At 39.6% G+C, this 18,428-nt stretch overlaps 1 protein-coding gene across 1 annotated transcript in view; it reads left to right on the top strand.

The window, feature by feature from the left end:
* LOC121388666 (atrial natriuretic peptide receptor 3-like) overlaps nucleotides 1–15,141 on the top strand; it is a 39,005-nt gene extending 23,864 nt beyond the window's left edge. Inside the window, exons 3-6 of the mRNA XM_041520111.1 lie at nucleotides 7,953–8,243; nucleotides 12,705–13,009; nucleotides 14,085–14,220; nucleotides 15,122–15,141. Of these exons, the coding sequence (XP_041376045.1) occupies nucleotides 7,953–8,243; nucleotides 12,705–13,009; nucleotides 14,085–14,220; nucleotides 15,122–15,141 (752 nt within the window). The remainder of the gene's footprint in view (nucleotides 1–7,952; nucleotides 8,244–12,704; nucleotides 13,010–14,084; nucleotides 14,221–15,121) is intronic.
* The last annotated feature ends 3,287 nt before the right edge of the window (nucleotides 15,142–18,428 follow it).

Below are 18,428 nucleotides of genomic sequence, written 5' to 3'. Positions count from 1 at the left end.
GTAATGTGCCCTGTTCATTCGTTAATTAGACTCGTCTTTCAGGAGGTAGACGGCCATTGCTACCTGTGAATTTCGTCATTCTGTAAGTAAGGTAGTTTGTGACGTCACGTAATTTATGTAACAATGCATGTATTGCTTTTAGTGATAACAACAAGAAAACAACAACTACAACAACAAACACCGCCACCTACAACAAAACAACAACACTCCCCCACACACACATACACAACAAAAACACCAACCAAAACAAAACCCAGCAATACGAAATCGTTCTCAACACCCCCTCCCAAACCCCACACAAAAAACCCCACACCCCAAATCCCCAATTGCACCTGCACTTCACATTCATACTCCTCTTTAAAAAAAAAAAATTGATAATATACTAATACTTAATTTAAAGTAAACCAACGTTTCCCACCTTCTTGGAATTCCCGATGTGTGCCCCATGCGTATCAGTCTGGCTAAGCCACTGACTTTCAAGAAAAGAAGGAAGGAAGGAAATGTTTTATTTAACGACGTACTCAACACATTTTATTTACGGTTATATGGTGTCAGACATATGGCTAAGGACCACACATATATTGAGAGTGGAAACCCGCTGTCGCCACTTCATGGGCTACTCTTTTCGATTAGCAGCAAGGGAACTTTTATATGCACCACCCGCAGGCAGGATAGTACATACCACGGCCTTTGCTACACCAGTTGTGGAGCACTGGCTGGAACGAAAAATACCCCGACGGGGTTCGATCACAGACCGGACGCGCATAAAGCGAACGCTTTACTACTGGGCTACGTCCCGCCCCTTCAAAAAACAAGAAGAGAAATAAAGCAAGAAAGAAAAAGTCCATTAACGTCTAGTTATAAATAAAAACCGATTCAGTTCCTTCGTTACGTCTCTCGTTTAATACGCGTTTCACAGTTTTCGGTCAAGAGTATAGATTTTGATCAACAATGGAAGAGGAAAGAAGAGTTTGTTTAATCAGTCATTGTTATACGTCAAATAGTTAAAAAAAACCACCCTGTAAATCTAAAGAAAGACGCTATTATTTTGTTTACTTATTGAGTCTTTCGATTACTACTTGTACTAGAATTTATTGAGCTATTACTATGTGAAATTGTTTTCTTTCTTAAAAAAACGAAAGAAAGAAAGAATAATAATAATTTAAAAAAATCCTTCCCAATAATTTTGTTTACGTATTGAAAGTCTGTAGATTTCTGCTTGAGCTAGACTTTATTACTATGTGAAATTATTTTCTTTCTTGAGAAACAGAAAGAATGAAAACATTGTCATCGTCATTATTTTGTTTACTTACTGAACTATGAATTTGTGCCAGATTGTTTTGAGCAAGTTCTATGTAAAATTGTTCTCTCTCTTAAAAATAAATTGAAAGAAAGAAAAAGAAAAAGAAGGAATAAAACCAAATGCTTTTAGTTATTGAACTGTGAATTTGTGCTTGTGCTAGACATTATTGAGCAATTACGATATGAAATTGTTTTCTCTTAAAATTATATAAAAAATGAATAAACATAAACTATGGATTACTGTTTGTGCAAGACTGTTTGAGGCAATATGCTTGATAATTATTATAAATGGCAAAAATGTGATAACAGCTCCGCCTAATAAATAAATAATTGACATCATAGAAGCATTAAACGGATCAATATCGAGCCTATTGGAAATACTTTTGTAAAAATAGGTTTGTGGTGGGTAAGTGGATGGGTGGTTGGAGTGGTGTATCGGCTACAAAACACCCCCCCCCCCAAAAAAAAAAGAAAAAAAAAAAAGAAAAAAAAAAAAAAAAAAAAAGAAGATTAAGAGGAATAACAATAAACCCACAAAAAGCAAACAAACCTCCCATACTACCCCCCCTCCCCCCCAAAAAAAAAAGAAAAAAAACACAAAAAAAAAGAAAAAAAAGAAACCACAATAAAAAACAACAACAAAAACAACAAATCAACAAAAATCAAAAGAACAAAATAACAAAAAAAAAACCCCAAACCCCCCCCCCCCCCCGAAAAACAAACCCAGCAACACCAAAAAAGAAAAAAAAAAAAAGAAAAAAAAAGTAATTTAAATATATAATAATAATACTGCCTAACACGATTGTGTTGATCCACGACGCAATACTTTATATAAATTTAACATCCTCAGCGATTTCACTGGGTGTACGCAGCAAAGACAGTCTTATATGCTCTTTCCCCACAGACAGGACGGCACATATCACAGACTTTGATATATCAGTCGTAGGGTTCTGTTTGGAGGGACAAAAAAACCTTCGATCCTTCGACTCAAGCACCTCATCAGAGTACTTGTATCAACTAAGCTAGGTCACAATCCTTAATTCCATTTTAAAACCAATATTATAGTGGACAGCAAGTGGAATATAATGGCTATATAGCTCGTTGATTCGAGTACCTTGCGAGACAAATGTAATGGATATTTTTGTTTAGGTAATAACACGACTGTGTAGTTAGTGGAATAAAGAACTTTTTAAGACACAATGCTTGTATTTGTTCAGATAATAAAATGAATACGTAGTTAGTAGGATAGAGTACCTAACCAGGACACAATTATATATATTTGTTCAAGTAATAAAACAACTACGTAACAATTACAGTAAAGTACTTTCCAGAACATAATTAATGTATTTATTTGTCCAGGTAATAAAACAGTCCGAAGGGGGATGTGTGGGCGGGAGTTTGGACTGGCCCGCAAAACTCTGAATCTGGAGGGGTTGGGTATGCGTTGCCCACCCCATCCTCATTTTTAGAGGGGTGTCGTCGTTAAACCATCAAACATAAGGCTGGTAGGTACTGTGTTCGGATCCCGGTACCGGCTCCCAACCAAAGCGACTTTTAACGACTCGATGGGTAAAGTCACTATACCCTCTTCTCTATCACTAACCACCCAAACTAACTACTAACCCACTGTCCTGGACATAGCCCAGATAGCTGAGGTGTGTACCCAGGATAGCGTGCTTGGATATAAGCATGAAAATAAGTTGAAATGAAATGAAATGTCGAACCTATTAAAAACAAATCTAACTGGTCCCTTTAGTTTGCTCCCCCCCTCCAACACCCCACCCCACCGGCATATCCCGACGCCTATGACTACGTCACAAGTGGAAGAAGATACTTTTTGCGAGACGTAGCTAATGTAAATATTTGTTGATGTACAAAAACGACCATGTAACTTAATGGAATAAGCAGGTGTCTGGTTTTACATAAATATATATAAATAATAATATTTTCATATACTTACCATTTGCGACACCCAATAGCCGATGTGTATTTTTGTGCTGGGGTGTCGTTAAACATTCATTCATTCATTCATTTATTCATTCATTACACAGTCAACGTACATATTTGTTCAGGTATATTTGTATTGAGCCGTTTACTAAGTCAACTGTGTTTCTGAACATTTGAATCCATCTTGCATCAATCGTTTAAATATATACTGTTTGTTTTCTAAACGTACATATTAAAGAGTCATCAACTGTCGAACACAAGTATACAGAGCAACAAGACAAACACGAGAAAATAAAAGGAGGGAAGGAAATATTTTATTTAAAGTGACATACGATAATTTTTAAACACTAAGGCATATTTTTCACTATTAGAGCGATTTATGATCACTGAAATCAAACATTACTTAGATTTTATTGTTTAGATTATTCATTTCCGTACAAACGAAGTGTTTCTGGTCATTTTATTGTTTAGATTATTCATTTCCGTACAGCCGAAGTGTTTCTGGTCATTTTATTGTTTAGATTATTCATTTCTGTACAGCCGAAGTGTTTCTGGTCATCCTGATGATTCTAACACCACATAATGCATTTTTCATATTTGTAAAATCGCACGTGTGTCTGAGAAGTAATGATTACTGAATCGCGTTTTAGTCTATTTTTAATTGTATTGCAACGTCACAGACTCTATTGTATCCAAACGTGCAACAGGTTTGTAAATTAACCAAACTTAGTTATCGGTTGAAACTAGGGATTAGGTGAAAAATATGCCTTAGTTTAAAAACTAGGATCTGTCCCTTTAACGACGCACTCAACACGATATGTTTATGGTTATATGGCGTCGGACATAGGGTTAAGGACCACACAGATATTGAAAGAGGAAACCCACTGTCGCCACTTCATGGGCTACTCTTTTCGATTAGAAACAAAGGATCTTTTATATGCATATCCCACAGACAGGATAGTACATAGCACGGCCCTTGTTACACCAGTTATGGAGCATTGGCTGGAACGAGAAATAGCCCAATGGGTCCACCGACGGGGATCGATCCTAGACCGACCGCGCATCAAGCGAACGCTTTACCATTGGGCTACGTCCCGCCATTCGATATAAATAAAGATACCATGTACACATACCATCCACTACTCTCGTCTTCTAGTGCCTAGACGTAGGTCAGTGGTAAAGATACCATGTACACGTACCATCCACTACTCTCGTCTTTTAGTGCCGAGACGTAGGTCAGTGGTAAAGATACCATGTACACTTACCATACACTACTCTCGTCTTCTAGAACCGAAACGTAGGTCAGTGGTAAAGATCCCATGTACACTTACCATACACTACTCTCGTCTTCCAGAGCCGAGACGTAGGTCAGTGGTAAAGATACCATGTACACGTACCATCCACTACTCTCGTCTTCTAGAGCCGAGACGTAGGTCAGTGGTAAAGATACCATGTACACATACCATCCACTACTCTCGTCTTCTAGAGCCGAGACGTAGGTCAATGGTAAAGATCCCATGTACACTTACCATACACTACTCTCGTCTTCCAGAGCCGAGACGTAGGTCAGTGGTAAAGATCCCATGTACACTTACCATACACTACTCTCGTCTTCCAGAGCCGAGACGATGGTCAGTGGTAAAGATCCCATGTACACTTACCATACACTACTCTCGTCTTCTAGAGCCGAGACGTAGGTCAGTGGTAAAGATGCCATGTACACATACCATACACTACTCTCGTCTTCCAGAGCCGAGACGTAGGTCAGTGGTAAAGATACCATGTACACATACCATACACTACTCTCGTCATCTAGGGCCGAGACGTAGGTCAGTGGTAAAGATACCATGTACACATACCATACACTACTCTCGTCATCTAGGGCCGAGACGTAGGTCAGTGGTAAAGATCCCATGTACACTTACCATCCACTACTCTCGTCTTCTAGAGCCGAGACGTAGGTCAGTGGTAAAGATAATGATACCCTACTCTCGTCATCTAGGGCCGAGACGTAGGTCAGTGGTAAAGATCCCATGTACACTTACCATCCACTACTCTCGTCTTCCAGAGCCGAGACGTAGGTCAGTGGTAAAGATACCATGTACACTTACCATCCACTACTCTCGTCTTCCAGAGCCGAGACGTAGGTCAGTGGTAAAGATACCATGTACACTTACCATACACTACTCTCGTCTTCCAGAGCCGAGACGCAGGTCAGTGGTAAAGATACCATGTACACATACCATACACTACTCTCGTCTTCCAGAGCCGAGACGTAGGTCTGTGGTAAAGATACCATGTACACGTACCATCCACTACTCTCGTCTTCTACAGCCGAGACGTAGGTCAGTGGTAAAGATACCATGTACACGTACCATCCACTACTCTCGTCTTCTACAGCCGAGATGTATGTCAGTGGTAAAGATACCATGTACACTTACCATACACTACTCTCGTCTTCTAGTGCCGAGACGTAGGTCAGTGGTAAAGATACCATGTACATTTACCATCCACTACTCTCGTCTTCTAAAGCCGAGACGTAGGTCAGTGGTAAAGATACCATGTACACGTACCATCCACTACTCTCGTCTTCTAGTGCCGAGACGTAGGTCAGTGGTAAAGATACCATGTACACGTACCATCCACTACTCTCGTCTTCTAGAGCCGAGACGTAGGTCAGTGGTAAAGATACCATGTACACGTACCATCCACTACTCTCGTCTTCTAGAGCCGAGACGTAGGTCAGTGGTAAAGATCCCATGTACACTTACCATCCACTACTCTCGTGTTCCAGAGCCGAGACGTAGGTCAGTGGTAAAGATCCCATGTACACGTACCATCCACTACTCTCGTCATCTAGGGCCGAGACGTAGGGCAGTGGTAAAGATACCATGTACACATACCATACACTACTCTCGTCGTCCAGAGCCGAGACGTAGGTCAGTGGTAAATATACCATGTACACGTACCATCCACTACTCTCGTCTTCTAGAGCCGAGACGTAGGTCAGTGGTAAAGATACCATGTACACATATCATACACTACTCTCGTCTTTTAGTGCCGAGACGTAGGTCAGTGGTATAGCGCTTGCCCGACATGCGGTCGATATAGGATCGATCCCCGTTAGTGAGGCCATTGGGCCAATTCTTGTTCCAGTCGATGCTGCACAACTGTTGTAACAAAAGGCGTGACATGTACTATTCTGTCTGTAGGATTGTGATATAAAAGATCCCTTGCTGGCATTCGAAAAGAGTATCCCATGAAGTGTGATCCTGACGACATATAACCATAATTTGAAAATGTGTTGAGTGTGTCGTGAAATAATAAAAAAGGTTTTTCCTTTCTTCCTTTTCTTCATGTAAATGTTTGTTAGCGTGAAATCACAAACTTACTACATCTCAACGCTCTGCTATCTCCGTCGCCCATTGAGCCTTTTCTCGTTCCAACCAGTGTATAACGACTGGTATATCAAAGGTCGTGGTATGTACTACCCTGTCTATGGGACAGTGCTTATAAAAAATGTCCTTCCTATCAATGGCAAACATGTAGCGGGTTTCTTCTCTAAGACGTTATCAGAATTACGAAATGTTTTACATCCAATAGCCAATGATTAATAAATCAATGTGCTGTAGTGGTGTCATTAAACAAAACAAAACTATCTATTCCATATCATCCGTTAAACCATAATACTATGCAAATACTTACCTTTGTTTGACACCCAAATAGGCGAGGTGTATGGTTTGTGTGCTAGGGTGTCGTTAAACGTTCATTCATTCATTCATTCATTCATTCATTCATCATCCATCCATTCATTTATTCATTCATTCATTCGATTACACCAACATATTTTAATATTATAGTGCATCTCGCGTCACATCTTTTGTCACTGAGTATATTATTATAAAGCCATTTCGGAATATTATATTTAAAGGCGTAATGTCTTAACGTCTTCTCTATTAAGGCGAATGGCTTCCAATCCATTATCGCGTATTATCTCAGTCCATTATGACGTATTATTGATTAATCTCAACACTCGGTTACCATTCAGGTCTGTTTTTAGCCGTATGTTAACCAACTCAACAACAAACAATGGAGTTACGCTGCACTTTACTTTGTTCCTGCTTAAACAAAGTCCTAAATGGCTTGCCAAGGTTTTCTCGTACATTTAAAGAAATTTACGTGACTTACGAAGTGTAAATATGGGGCAAATACAACGATTTTGAAGGGGAAGGGAGTGTGCGAAATAGTTTGTGTACTCCAAGGCGGTTGAACTTGTAAGAAAAAAGTATACATCGTCTGTTAAAAAAGGAGGTGGGGTCGAGACTGCACATCTCATGTACACAACCCTACCCCTCCACCCCCAACAAAAAATTACCAATAACCCCCCACCCAAACCACCAATAAACAACAGAAAAAACCTTTCTCCGCACCATCACCACCACGACCACAACCAATAAAAAACCCAAAACAAAAACAACAACAAAAAAACAAAATAAAAATAAAATAAACAAAAACTATAATCTTAAAAACCCCAACAACAACAACAAACAACAACAACAAACAACAAACAAGAAAACAATAAAGGGCTGGTAGCCTGCACTACTGAATCACAAGTTAAAAAGTGCACCTCGAACTTTGACCCGCACATATATACTATTTGATATACTGCTACCTATAACTACCCATAACTTTCAACCCAACAGGTCTTGGCGACGCCGGAATGTTCAAGAACAAGACGGACTACCCGACGATGACGCGCTTCGCCTACTGCCAGTGTCGTCTGCGCAAGGTGTTTGGCAGCGTCTTCAAGCGATTCAGCTGGAAGAACATCGTCGTCATCTACGACGTCAACGACGCCCACTCAGACGTGCTCGGGGAGACCCTGAAGGTCGGCCTGCAGAAGGGCGGCATCTACCCCTACATGATCCAGTACTACAGCAAGAAGCGGACGGACGTACGGATGTTGTTGAGAGTCGCGGCGGCCAATGCCAGAGGTGGGTTTGTTTGGTGAACGGGTAGCAATCCACTTGGGGTGGGGGTGGGGGCGGGATGCGCGGTCGGTCTAGAATCGATCCCCGTCGGTGGGCCCATTGAGCTAGTTCTCGATCCAGCCAGTGCACTACGACTGGTATATAACATACCGTGCTATTCTGTCTGTGGGATGGTTCATATAAAAGATCCCTAGCTACTAATGAAAATCGTAGCAGGTTTCCTCTTTAAGACTGTATTACCCAAAACAATTGACATCCAATAACCCATCAATCTGATTAAAATTAGCTCTACTGGTCTACCAGTAGATCTAACAACATGTCCAGGTGATGATGATAACTAGTTTAACGTGCCCATATACCACTAGGGTTTCGAACACGCCCATCCCGAGTCCGACCTCCGATAAGATCGGTGGCCTGACTCGGGATGGAGGGGGGGGGGGGGGGGGAGGGTTGAAAATGGGCAGAATTTTGAAAATAGCAATTAGTAAAAACGTTAATAGAATAAATAAAAAAATAAAAAGGTTACAAGCCAAAAATAAAAAAGAATTGACTGCTCGGCCGAATATTTATATAATTTGGAGCAGTTTAGAAGGACAGTCCAAAATTAAATAAGAGAAAGAAGAGAGGATCGGACTATTTAATAATATTACAAAAAAGAAGTAATTTCGACATAAAATTTTGAACGCAGATCTAAACGTTTAAAGTCCGATCGATATGTCCACGCGAGTGGCCTCGTTAAGGCCGTTTGGGTGCACAGCTTAAAGGGACGAGATGGGTTGCATCCCGTCAAGAAAACCCCCAGATTGACAGTCGATAGACGTTGAAGGTGTAGTGCTGTGCTGAAATACAGATCTTGAGAAGCCGGATCCGTCTGAACGAGTAGAGTATCAGACTAGGGTATAGTCCAGTCGTCATGGGTTGGTATAGTGGTGCGGACGGGCCCGACTCCGGAGGATACGAGATGGTATCATTATAAAGCAATGTAAAGTCTAGAAAAAGAGTAGTAGGGGCCGACCCCGCTTCCTATTTCTTCTTAGAGTGGGGCGGTCAATCTTCCAGTGCTGGTAGGACAGGCTCGGACATGTAGAGACTAAACGCGAACAACCGTGGCGTTCTGCAGAATGGTCGTCATACGAGTCACGAAAAAACAAGTCAACATAGTCAGACGGAGAAATGACGTGGAGGCGAGGAATCTCGCTGAAAAAGAATCCAACCTGGTGGTGCAGACTGTCGAAATGAGAAGCGTTCCAGCGTTCAATCAGTTCCAATGGCCGCATACATCCCAGTAGAAAACTTCATTTCGCTGACAAAAACAACGAAATGAAAGACGCCCAAGTCGAGCACATGAAAGCACGTGCAGTGTGCACAAGCGAAACAAACACGTCTTACCGCGTGGAGCTCCAGACTGGGAATGTCTCCAGGTGACATTTCATCTATAAATAATAATTTAAATATCGACCAATCACACTTCTCCTTTTATAGCATTTTTCGGGTGCATACACATTCAAAAAATATCAGGCGAGACTATTTATGCAATGGACGAACTTGTTGGTCTATTTCAACATTGAAAAATGGGGGGTGTGTGTGTGTGTGTGTGTGTGTGTGTGTGTGTGCAGTAATAAAATCTGGGTTGTATACTGGCATAAACGAAAGTTCAACATTAAAAATTTATATTGAAATTAGTTTCCGGCATACTTCGTAATTCACCCGAATCACTTCGTATACCCTCGGCATAATTCCGAATGTTTTCAAATTCTTTTCAAATCACTGGCATAGGTAATAGTAATTAACCAGTGGAGCTAATTTTAATTAAATTGATGAATCAATGTGGTCTAGTGGTCTCGTTAAACGAAACACACTTTAACTTTAATCCACTGGGCAAAATCCTACCGGACAATATCACCAATAACCGCGTAATAGTCCACTGGACAAAAGCCTATCACGTTTTTGTTAGACAGTGGATAGTAGCCCACCATCAAATATATATACAAATATTTACACTGAGAAAAACAAATCAGGGACCACTTGATATTGTAGACAAATTTTCAGTCACTATTAGCACAGGAATGTCTGTACAAAGTAAAACGATGTAATGTGGGACTCACGTCTGTAGCGTGGTTCTCTTCCCGACACCTGGCACCCTCGTCCTCTGTCGCTAATAAAACTCGTCTGACTCACGGCACTAACTAACGACCGCTGGTAGTAGGGGAGCATAGTAGGTGGTTACAAGTGCCTCTTAACAATGCCAGAAGTAACTACTTAACACTCCTCGAAGTGGTCAGACTAAGCCCACAACTAAAAGCTGATGGGACATGGCAGGTGTGTGGCACGGATATTCACAAGAAACAAGCACCTGTCGCTGTTGGAGAGACAAGGGTTGGGTTGTGGAGGTGGACAGCGAAAGAAGTTGAAAGATAGGAGTTGCCATATTGGGAAGAAATGAGATGGAAGTCAAAGAAGAGATAGGAAAGGAGGCAGTTGGATAAAACACAAATGGAAACCCCCCCAAATCCCCCCCAAACCCCCCCAAAACAACAACCCCCCCCCCACACACACACACACACACACACATTTTCGGACACTATAGATAAAAAAAGAGTTTTGACCGAGCACTGCTGTCGCCCTTTCCTGTTCGTGTGATCCCTTATTTCTTTCCATCGTCGTATTTAAATCATCAGACTCTTACAACATCGCTTCCTAATGCAAATTGCAAACACAACGGTTACTTTAAATTAGTTTTAATAAATAATTTTGTTTGTTTGTTTGATGATGGCCTCGCTCCACTTTCTAGTAAAAAGTGATTGGCTTTTATCATGTCATGAGTTATTGCGAGGTGGCATAAGATTGTACAGTAGACTTTTGTCATAAAAAAGAAATTAGTCTTCTAATTTATAGCCAATTTTAAAGTCTTTGTCACGGACTTGCCATCTATTTATAAACGAAGAACTGTGATAAAAATCCCCTAAAATAACAAATAGAGATGATTAAAAATACCCATGCAGACATTGTTTTCTTTAGCAATTTGAATAATTAAAATTTAAAACTCCTGAGCATACATAATAAATACATGTCTATATACAACATGTACAGTACAATAGTGGGGAGTGATTTTCACATTATATGGTAAATGTCAAAAACAATACAAAAATAAGTATACGTTCTAAAAGTAGATTAAATCAAGTTATTTCTTAATTATGTGGAGTTTAATGTGTCTGTGGAATATGGAACATATATATATATATATATATATATATATATAATTATTATCACCATGCACCTTTGTCGTGTTTACTGGATTACTAGATAGTTTCTAAAACCACGCATTTAACTGTAATGCGTATTCAGTATTCAGTATCTGGATTACTAGATAGTCTCTAAAACCACGCATTTAACTGTAATGCGTATTCAGTATCTGGTTTCTTTACGGACATGAGGCGGGACGTAGCCCAGTGGTAAAGCGTTTGCTTGATGCACGGTCGGTCTAAGATTGATCCCCGTCGGTGGAGCCATTGGGTTATTTCTCGTTCCAGCCAGTGCTCCACAACTGGTGTAACAAAGGCCGTGGTATGTACTATCCTGTCTGTGAGATGGTGCATATAAAATATCCTTGCTGGAACTCGAAAAGAGTAGCCCATGAAGTGGCGACAGCGGGTTCCTGGGCGCGACTGATATCAGGAAAACAATCAAAATTGTCTACTCTTTTATACAAAATTATGTTAAATGATCACCTTACTAACGGAACTAACTATAACTGGATTAATACTGTTAAAAACACACCGAATAATTTGGGAATGGGTGATATCTGGATAAGATAATCTTTCATATCAGTAAATTGTCTCTCACATTGTGTAACGGCGCGAGTGTAAATAAAGTCTTGTCTCTCTCAATATATGTGTGGTCCTTAACCACATGTCTGACGCCGTATAACAGTAAATAAAATGTGTTGAGTGCGTCGTTAAATAAAACATTTCCCTCCTTCTTTACGGACATAAGAAAACAAACATAAACCACAGAATATTTATATCAATTCAACCCCTGCAATTCACAAAGGTCTCTTAGGCTCTGCTAGACAACAAATCATCCTCTTTGTAAGTCTTTTAGCATTGCACTGTGAGATCGCAAAGTTGCGAGAGTTTAGTGAATTAGGCCCCTGATCATTAAGCGGCGTTCTCATTCTGCTATTAGTTGCACCGACTTGTGGTATGTGATTTGTTGGCCATACAAAAAATCGGAATGTATGACAAAGACAAAAGCCGTTCCGATTTATGTGTTCTCACAGTATGATTGGATCGCATGCGACAAGTCAGTGCGAGTAACTGCATAACGAGAACGTCCCTTTAGCAACATGATTTCCCAAATCCCCAACACCCCACCAATTCTAAGGGTCCTGAAACTTAAGTTTAGATCTTACACAACTGAAATTTAATTTCACTAGTTGTAAAATGTTGTCTTTCATTTCACTAGTTATCATCTTGATTCTTCCGGGCAACTCACTCAGGGAGTTTATGCTCACTGCGCATGACATGGGATACACGGAAAGTGGGGAATTCGTCTTCATGGATGTCGAACTGTTTCCCTTTCCGGGTGACTACTGGGGCGACCACAGCTGGTCGAGAGGCGACAGCCTGGACGAATCGGCGAAGTCGGCGTACGAATCGCTTCTGAAGATTTCCCTGCACGAACCTGAGAGCGAAACGTGGATCAATTTCACCTGTGACGTCATCACGGTGTCGAGTGATATGTACAACTTTACTTTCGGATCAGAGAGGGTAATTCCAATAACACATTTTGCTCTTCTGTGTCTTCTACAATTCCTTCTTCTTCTTCTTCCTTCTTCTTATTGTTCTTGTTCTTGTTCTATTTCTTGTTCTTGTTTTGTTTTTCTTCTTCTATTTCATCTAGTTCTTCTTCTTCTTGTGTCTTCTTCCTCTATTTCTCCTTCTTCTATTTCTTCTTCTTCTTTCTTCTTGGGACAAGTGGTAGAACGTTTGTCTGATTTGCAGTGGCAAAGGCGTCGAAAGCGGGAGGGAGAGGGCAGGAGGGAGGGATCCCCATTCAAGTTAGAGATTCATTGCCCCACCTCATTTGTGAAGGAATATATAGCTGCCCCATCCCAGCCGTCAGTATCGTCGGGCACTTGTAGATCGCTCGCAAGATAAATTCACCCACGGAAACCCGCCAAGGTGCCCCTCCAACCAGTACCAGTGCCCCCCGCTGGTACATCAAAGACCGTAGTATGGACTGTCCTCTATGTGTTGTTTTCATACAAAGTCTTATGATATCGGCTTTATCCTGATCTAGGTCCGAATCTACAAAGCTCTTTTAATCTCTCTTAAGCAATATTGCATCGTCTTTGTAATTCCTTTTTCATTTAACTGTACTGCGAGATCGCAAAGTTACGAGGGTTTAGTGAAATAGGCTCCAGGTCGAATGGCAAGTGATGTTTATTTATTTCATTACAATTCTAACCTTCGCAGAATCATGCCACTAGCTTATAGGCTTAACGGTATAGTAACCAGTATTCGCTGTATATGTTAGACATGAAATTTATAAATTATCAGAGGTGTTGACAAAACGTTTCTTTCATTTCTTCTTCCCTTTTTTCCTCATTCTTCTTTATTAATGGGCAGGGATGTTAAAACTCTTGTCTTCGGTTTTTTTTTACTTCTTTCTTCTTTTCTTCTTCCTCGCCCCAATCCTCTCTTCTTTGTTCCTTTCACTTCGTTTCTTCTTGTTTTTGTTTCTCTCAGTGAACAAACATCGCGTTATAAACACGTACAGTTAAATACTTACCAAAAACTCTTCTTTAGTAGGTGATAAATGTCTTCCTTGAATTAATTTTAGGTGAACTACTTTATTGGCGCATTTCACGACGCGGTGATTAATTACGGGACGGCCATTCAAGAGACGCTGGAACTGGGGATGGATATCCGGGATGGGTACACTGTTACAAGGAGGATGTGGAACAAAACCACACAAGGTAAACACTCCGAACGACACAACAATGACAACCGTAATCAGAAATCGTATTTCGGAACATGGCAGAATCAAAGGGAAGCATTTTATACTGAATACCACGAATCACTGCCATGCGCTTTGTCAATAGGGTATATGTTGATGATAATAATACCGATGATGATGATGATGATGGTGATAATGATTATAATAATAACAGTGATGATGATGATAATGATACAATGTTAATGATGCCAATGATTGTAATCATAATGATGATGATAATGATCATGATGGTGATAATGATATGTTAATGATGGTAATGATTGTAATCATAATTATGATGATAATGATAATAATGATGATCATAATGATGATGATGATGATGATGAATACCATGCTGTCTCTGGGATGATGCATATACAATCCCTCGCTGCTAATGGAAAATAATGGCGGTAGCTGGTTCCTCTCCAGTGATCTCCGTGGTCATTAACCATATGCCCGACGCCAAACAACCGTAACTGAAAATATGTTGCGTAGTTTCTTTCTTTCTGTTCATTTTATTCAACCAGGTACATAGCCGTCAAATTCCCCTTTATGTTCATGATATGATAAATAATTAAGTCATGTCTTCGTAGCCATGAATCAGAAAATATAATTTTTACCTAACGCTGCCTGTTTAAAATATTTGTTAAACGGCTTATGATAGAGAGCGTTAGCTGAAAAGAAACTTACACATAGAATAGGGTCTAGTTTACAAAACTCTCTTACAAGGGCGAACTGAATAAATATTTCAGGGAGGGGACCAAAACCAATTCCCTGATAAAGGCACTTTAATGAAATTGTTAAAATAGTGTCACTTTAATTCTTGTTTGTTCCATCAGCCATTAACATATGAGTAAAAACTGTTCTATAAATATTTGTAGATCGTATGACGTATGTGTAATCTGACAACCAACCAAACGTCATGATTTTTAAATCAGCCAATCAGTGGCTGTAAAAGCAATTTGTATACTGTGCAGAGATCGAAAACATATTACCCCGTATATTTGAGCCCATAAGAGTAATAAAGTGAATTAGGCCCCAGGTTAACATCATTGCTACTCTCGTCTTAATGGTGGACAGTTTTACACCCATTTGTCCTGGAGGGAGAAGGTGGTCGAGGTCGGCACCTGCGCCCAGAAGAGGCGTGCGCTACAACAGCTTGTTTTGAATGTGCACGTAAAACCATATGACATGACATGACATGACATTAATACACACTAATACACACCCAGACCACGTGTGGAGGCCATGTGGAGAGTGGTTACATAATACCTCCACGCGACCATGGAATCTCTAGCGAACTAGGCGACGACCAGTCTAGGCTTCTAAGAAAATATACCGACTCTGGGAGTTGTGGAAATTCACATGATAGGTGAGGTACCGCGTTGTGCCCCCAGGCGATATTCTCTGTCTCTGAGATTTTTGAATAAATAGATAGGATTTTAGATATATCGAGGAGAAACACTGGAAGTATCCTGGGGAACGGACGTCGTCCACTGAACGAAATATATAAGTTCAGTCCGGACTTGGTAAATATATTTTTCTGCTCTGTTGTATAACCTTGATGTGATTGATGTGACTTTAAATATTTTAATACTGTATTATAGCAATATTCTTTAGACAGTGTTTCCGGTAATCTGACGAAGTAAATTGTAGGCTTCACTGTTCTAATATTTTTATACGAGTATTTGGTAATATAAAGCTTAGCCGGTCATCCTAGAGGACCTAGGTAAACTGTAGTTTATTGTCTTTATTGTGATAGGTACCAGTATTAATTCTGTATTACAAGGTTACTGAATGAGTAGTTAAGGGTTAATTAAAAATTAACCAGTTAGGAATAGAGTTGTAATTCCTTTGTTCCCCTGGAAGCGTTTCTCAATTATCACACGTGTGTGTGTTGTATCACGGTGAAGTGATTAGAACATTGTGTAAACTAGACACCTAATGATTAACTAATTAAGTGATTAGTTCTGGGTTGTTATATTTGTTGTTGTTAATTAACTACTGCGACAAGTACATTTGTCAGCGTAGTGTTAATACAGATTCCAAGATGTATTGTGTTTTGTTGTGTTTTCTAGTGAACTAAACGTGCTATATATATATTTATTTATATAAGATCTTATCTCTGATTATACCTAGAGCCGAGCCACTCGGGTATTGGACTGCCCGATACAGAGAGATCTAATAGATATACAGTTAGGAGAAATATTTGGATAATCGTGTTTTATTCAGTTACGGGTATTATAGGATCCCCGTGACAGTCATATAATAACCTTGACGCTCACTACTTGCAACATACAAACAACTAAAGGTGAAGGACGCGATTCTGTCCTCCAATTTCTTGTTTTATTAATAACACTATCTCTGTCAGCCTCACACATTTGAAAAGGTGTTTTATCCATACAATACGTTTTCACAGCGCTAAATGAATTTCATATTCAGGATCCAACTCAGGATGCAAAAAAAGTTTGTTTTATTTTACGACGCCACTGGAGCACATTTTTTTTTTTTTTGTGTCTTATCATCGGCTATAGGACGTCAACCATATGGTCATTCTGACACTGGTTTTTTTTAGAAGAAATCCGCTGTCGCCACATAGGCTACTCTTTTACGACAGGCAGCAAGGGATCTAATATTTGCGCTTCCCACAGGCAGGATAGCACAAACCATGGCCTTTGTTGAACCACCTACCCATTGAGCCTTGCGGAGCACTCACTCAGGGTTTGGAGTCGGTATCTGGATTAAAAATCACATGCCTCGACTGGGATCCGAACCCAGTACATACCAGCCTGTAGACCGATGGCCTAACCACGACGCCACCGAGGCCGGTACTCAGGATGCAAGTCATTGTAACGCTTCGCTTAATGTTAAAAAAAGGGTAAAACACATTGATATAATAGGCTCGTAGTTCCTTTAAAACGAATCGGTAGATCGCCGTTTTAAGCAATTGGTTTCATAAATGGCCAGAATCACGCTATCCAATGCTACATTTTATTTTAAATGGACTTCTCCCTCAACAGGAAGATATATGTTTTCTCTTCTAGACAATTGATGATAATCAGTGATACAGCAATACAATATGCAAATGTGTGATCGAAGCCGTAAAATACGTAACGATCAGGAACCCGCCATTAGCGTATTCAATACAGCATCTTTGCACAAATGTTAATCTGCTCCCTAAAGAAGTTTCCTGTCTGTGGGATAATCGATATAAAAGATCCCTTGCTGCTAATCGGAAAGAGTAGCCCATGAAGTGGCGACAGCTGGTTTCCTCTCTCGATATCTGTGTGGTCCTTAACCATATGTCCGACGCCATATAACCGTAATTAAATGCGTTAAGTGCGTCGTTAAGTAAATCATTTCCTTCCTTCCAAAAGAAGTTATGATGGGATCTTATAAACAAGAATTAAAACGAAAACTCTGCGATCAGTTTATACCACAGTGTTTTTAGGATATTACAAACTCTCCTAGGGTTGAATTCTTATAAATGATTTATAACAGAATTTTACTTTGAAACTTATTCCGATTGAAACTGATAGATGGGTTAACGTTCCTAAAGAAAATAAGACTGTGCAAACTCTGTAATATTGATATTGGAGATTTAATACTGTTATGTATTCAATTGTAAAAATCATAACATTGAACATTAAAGGGACATTCCCGAGTTTGCTGCATTGTAAGATGTTTCCGACTTATAAAATATTTCTACGATTAAACTTACATATTAAATATATTTTCTTGTTTAGAATATCAGTGTCTGTATATTTATTGTGTTTCTGGTCATCTTAATATTTCTAAGAAGCCCAAACTGGATTTTGTCTTCAAAATAATTAAAAATATATTTTAGGAAATAAAATGAAATTTAACCTAGTACAAATATTAGAACGATCAATATACGTTTTAATATACAGTCACTAATATTTTATGAAGAAAAATATATTTGATATGTAATTAAAATCGTTAAAAAGTCTCTGTTAGTCAATAACATCTTAAAAATTGGTTTGACACCCAATAGCCGATGTATTTTTCGTGCTGGGGTGTCGTTAAACATTCATTCATTCATTCTTAAAAATTGTAGCAAACTCAGGAATGTCCCTTTAAAAGAAAATAATACCTATCTTTAGATGGGTAAATTGGTCTCTTTAAACTGGACTCTTTAAACTGGACTCTTTAAGTAATATTGCCAAT

The sequence above is a fragment of the Gigantopelta aegis genome, chromosome 2, assembly GCF_016097555.1.
Source record: "Gigantopelta aegis isolate Gae_Host chromosome 2, Gae_host_genome, whole genome shotgun sequence".
NCBI lineage: Eukaryota > Metazoa > Mollusca > Gastropoda > Neomphalida > Peltospiridae > Gigantopelta > Gigantopelta aegis.
Note: the sequence above shows the minus strand (reverse complement) of the source record. Positions and strands in the feature narration are given on the sequence as shown.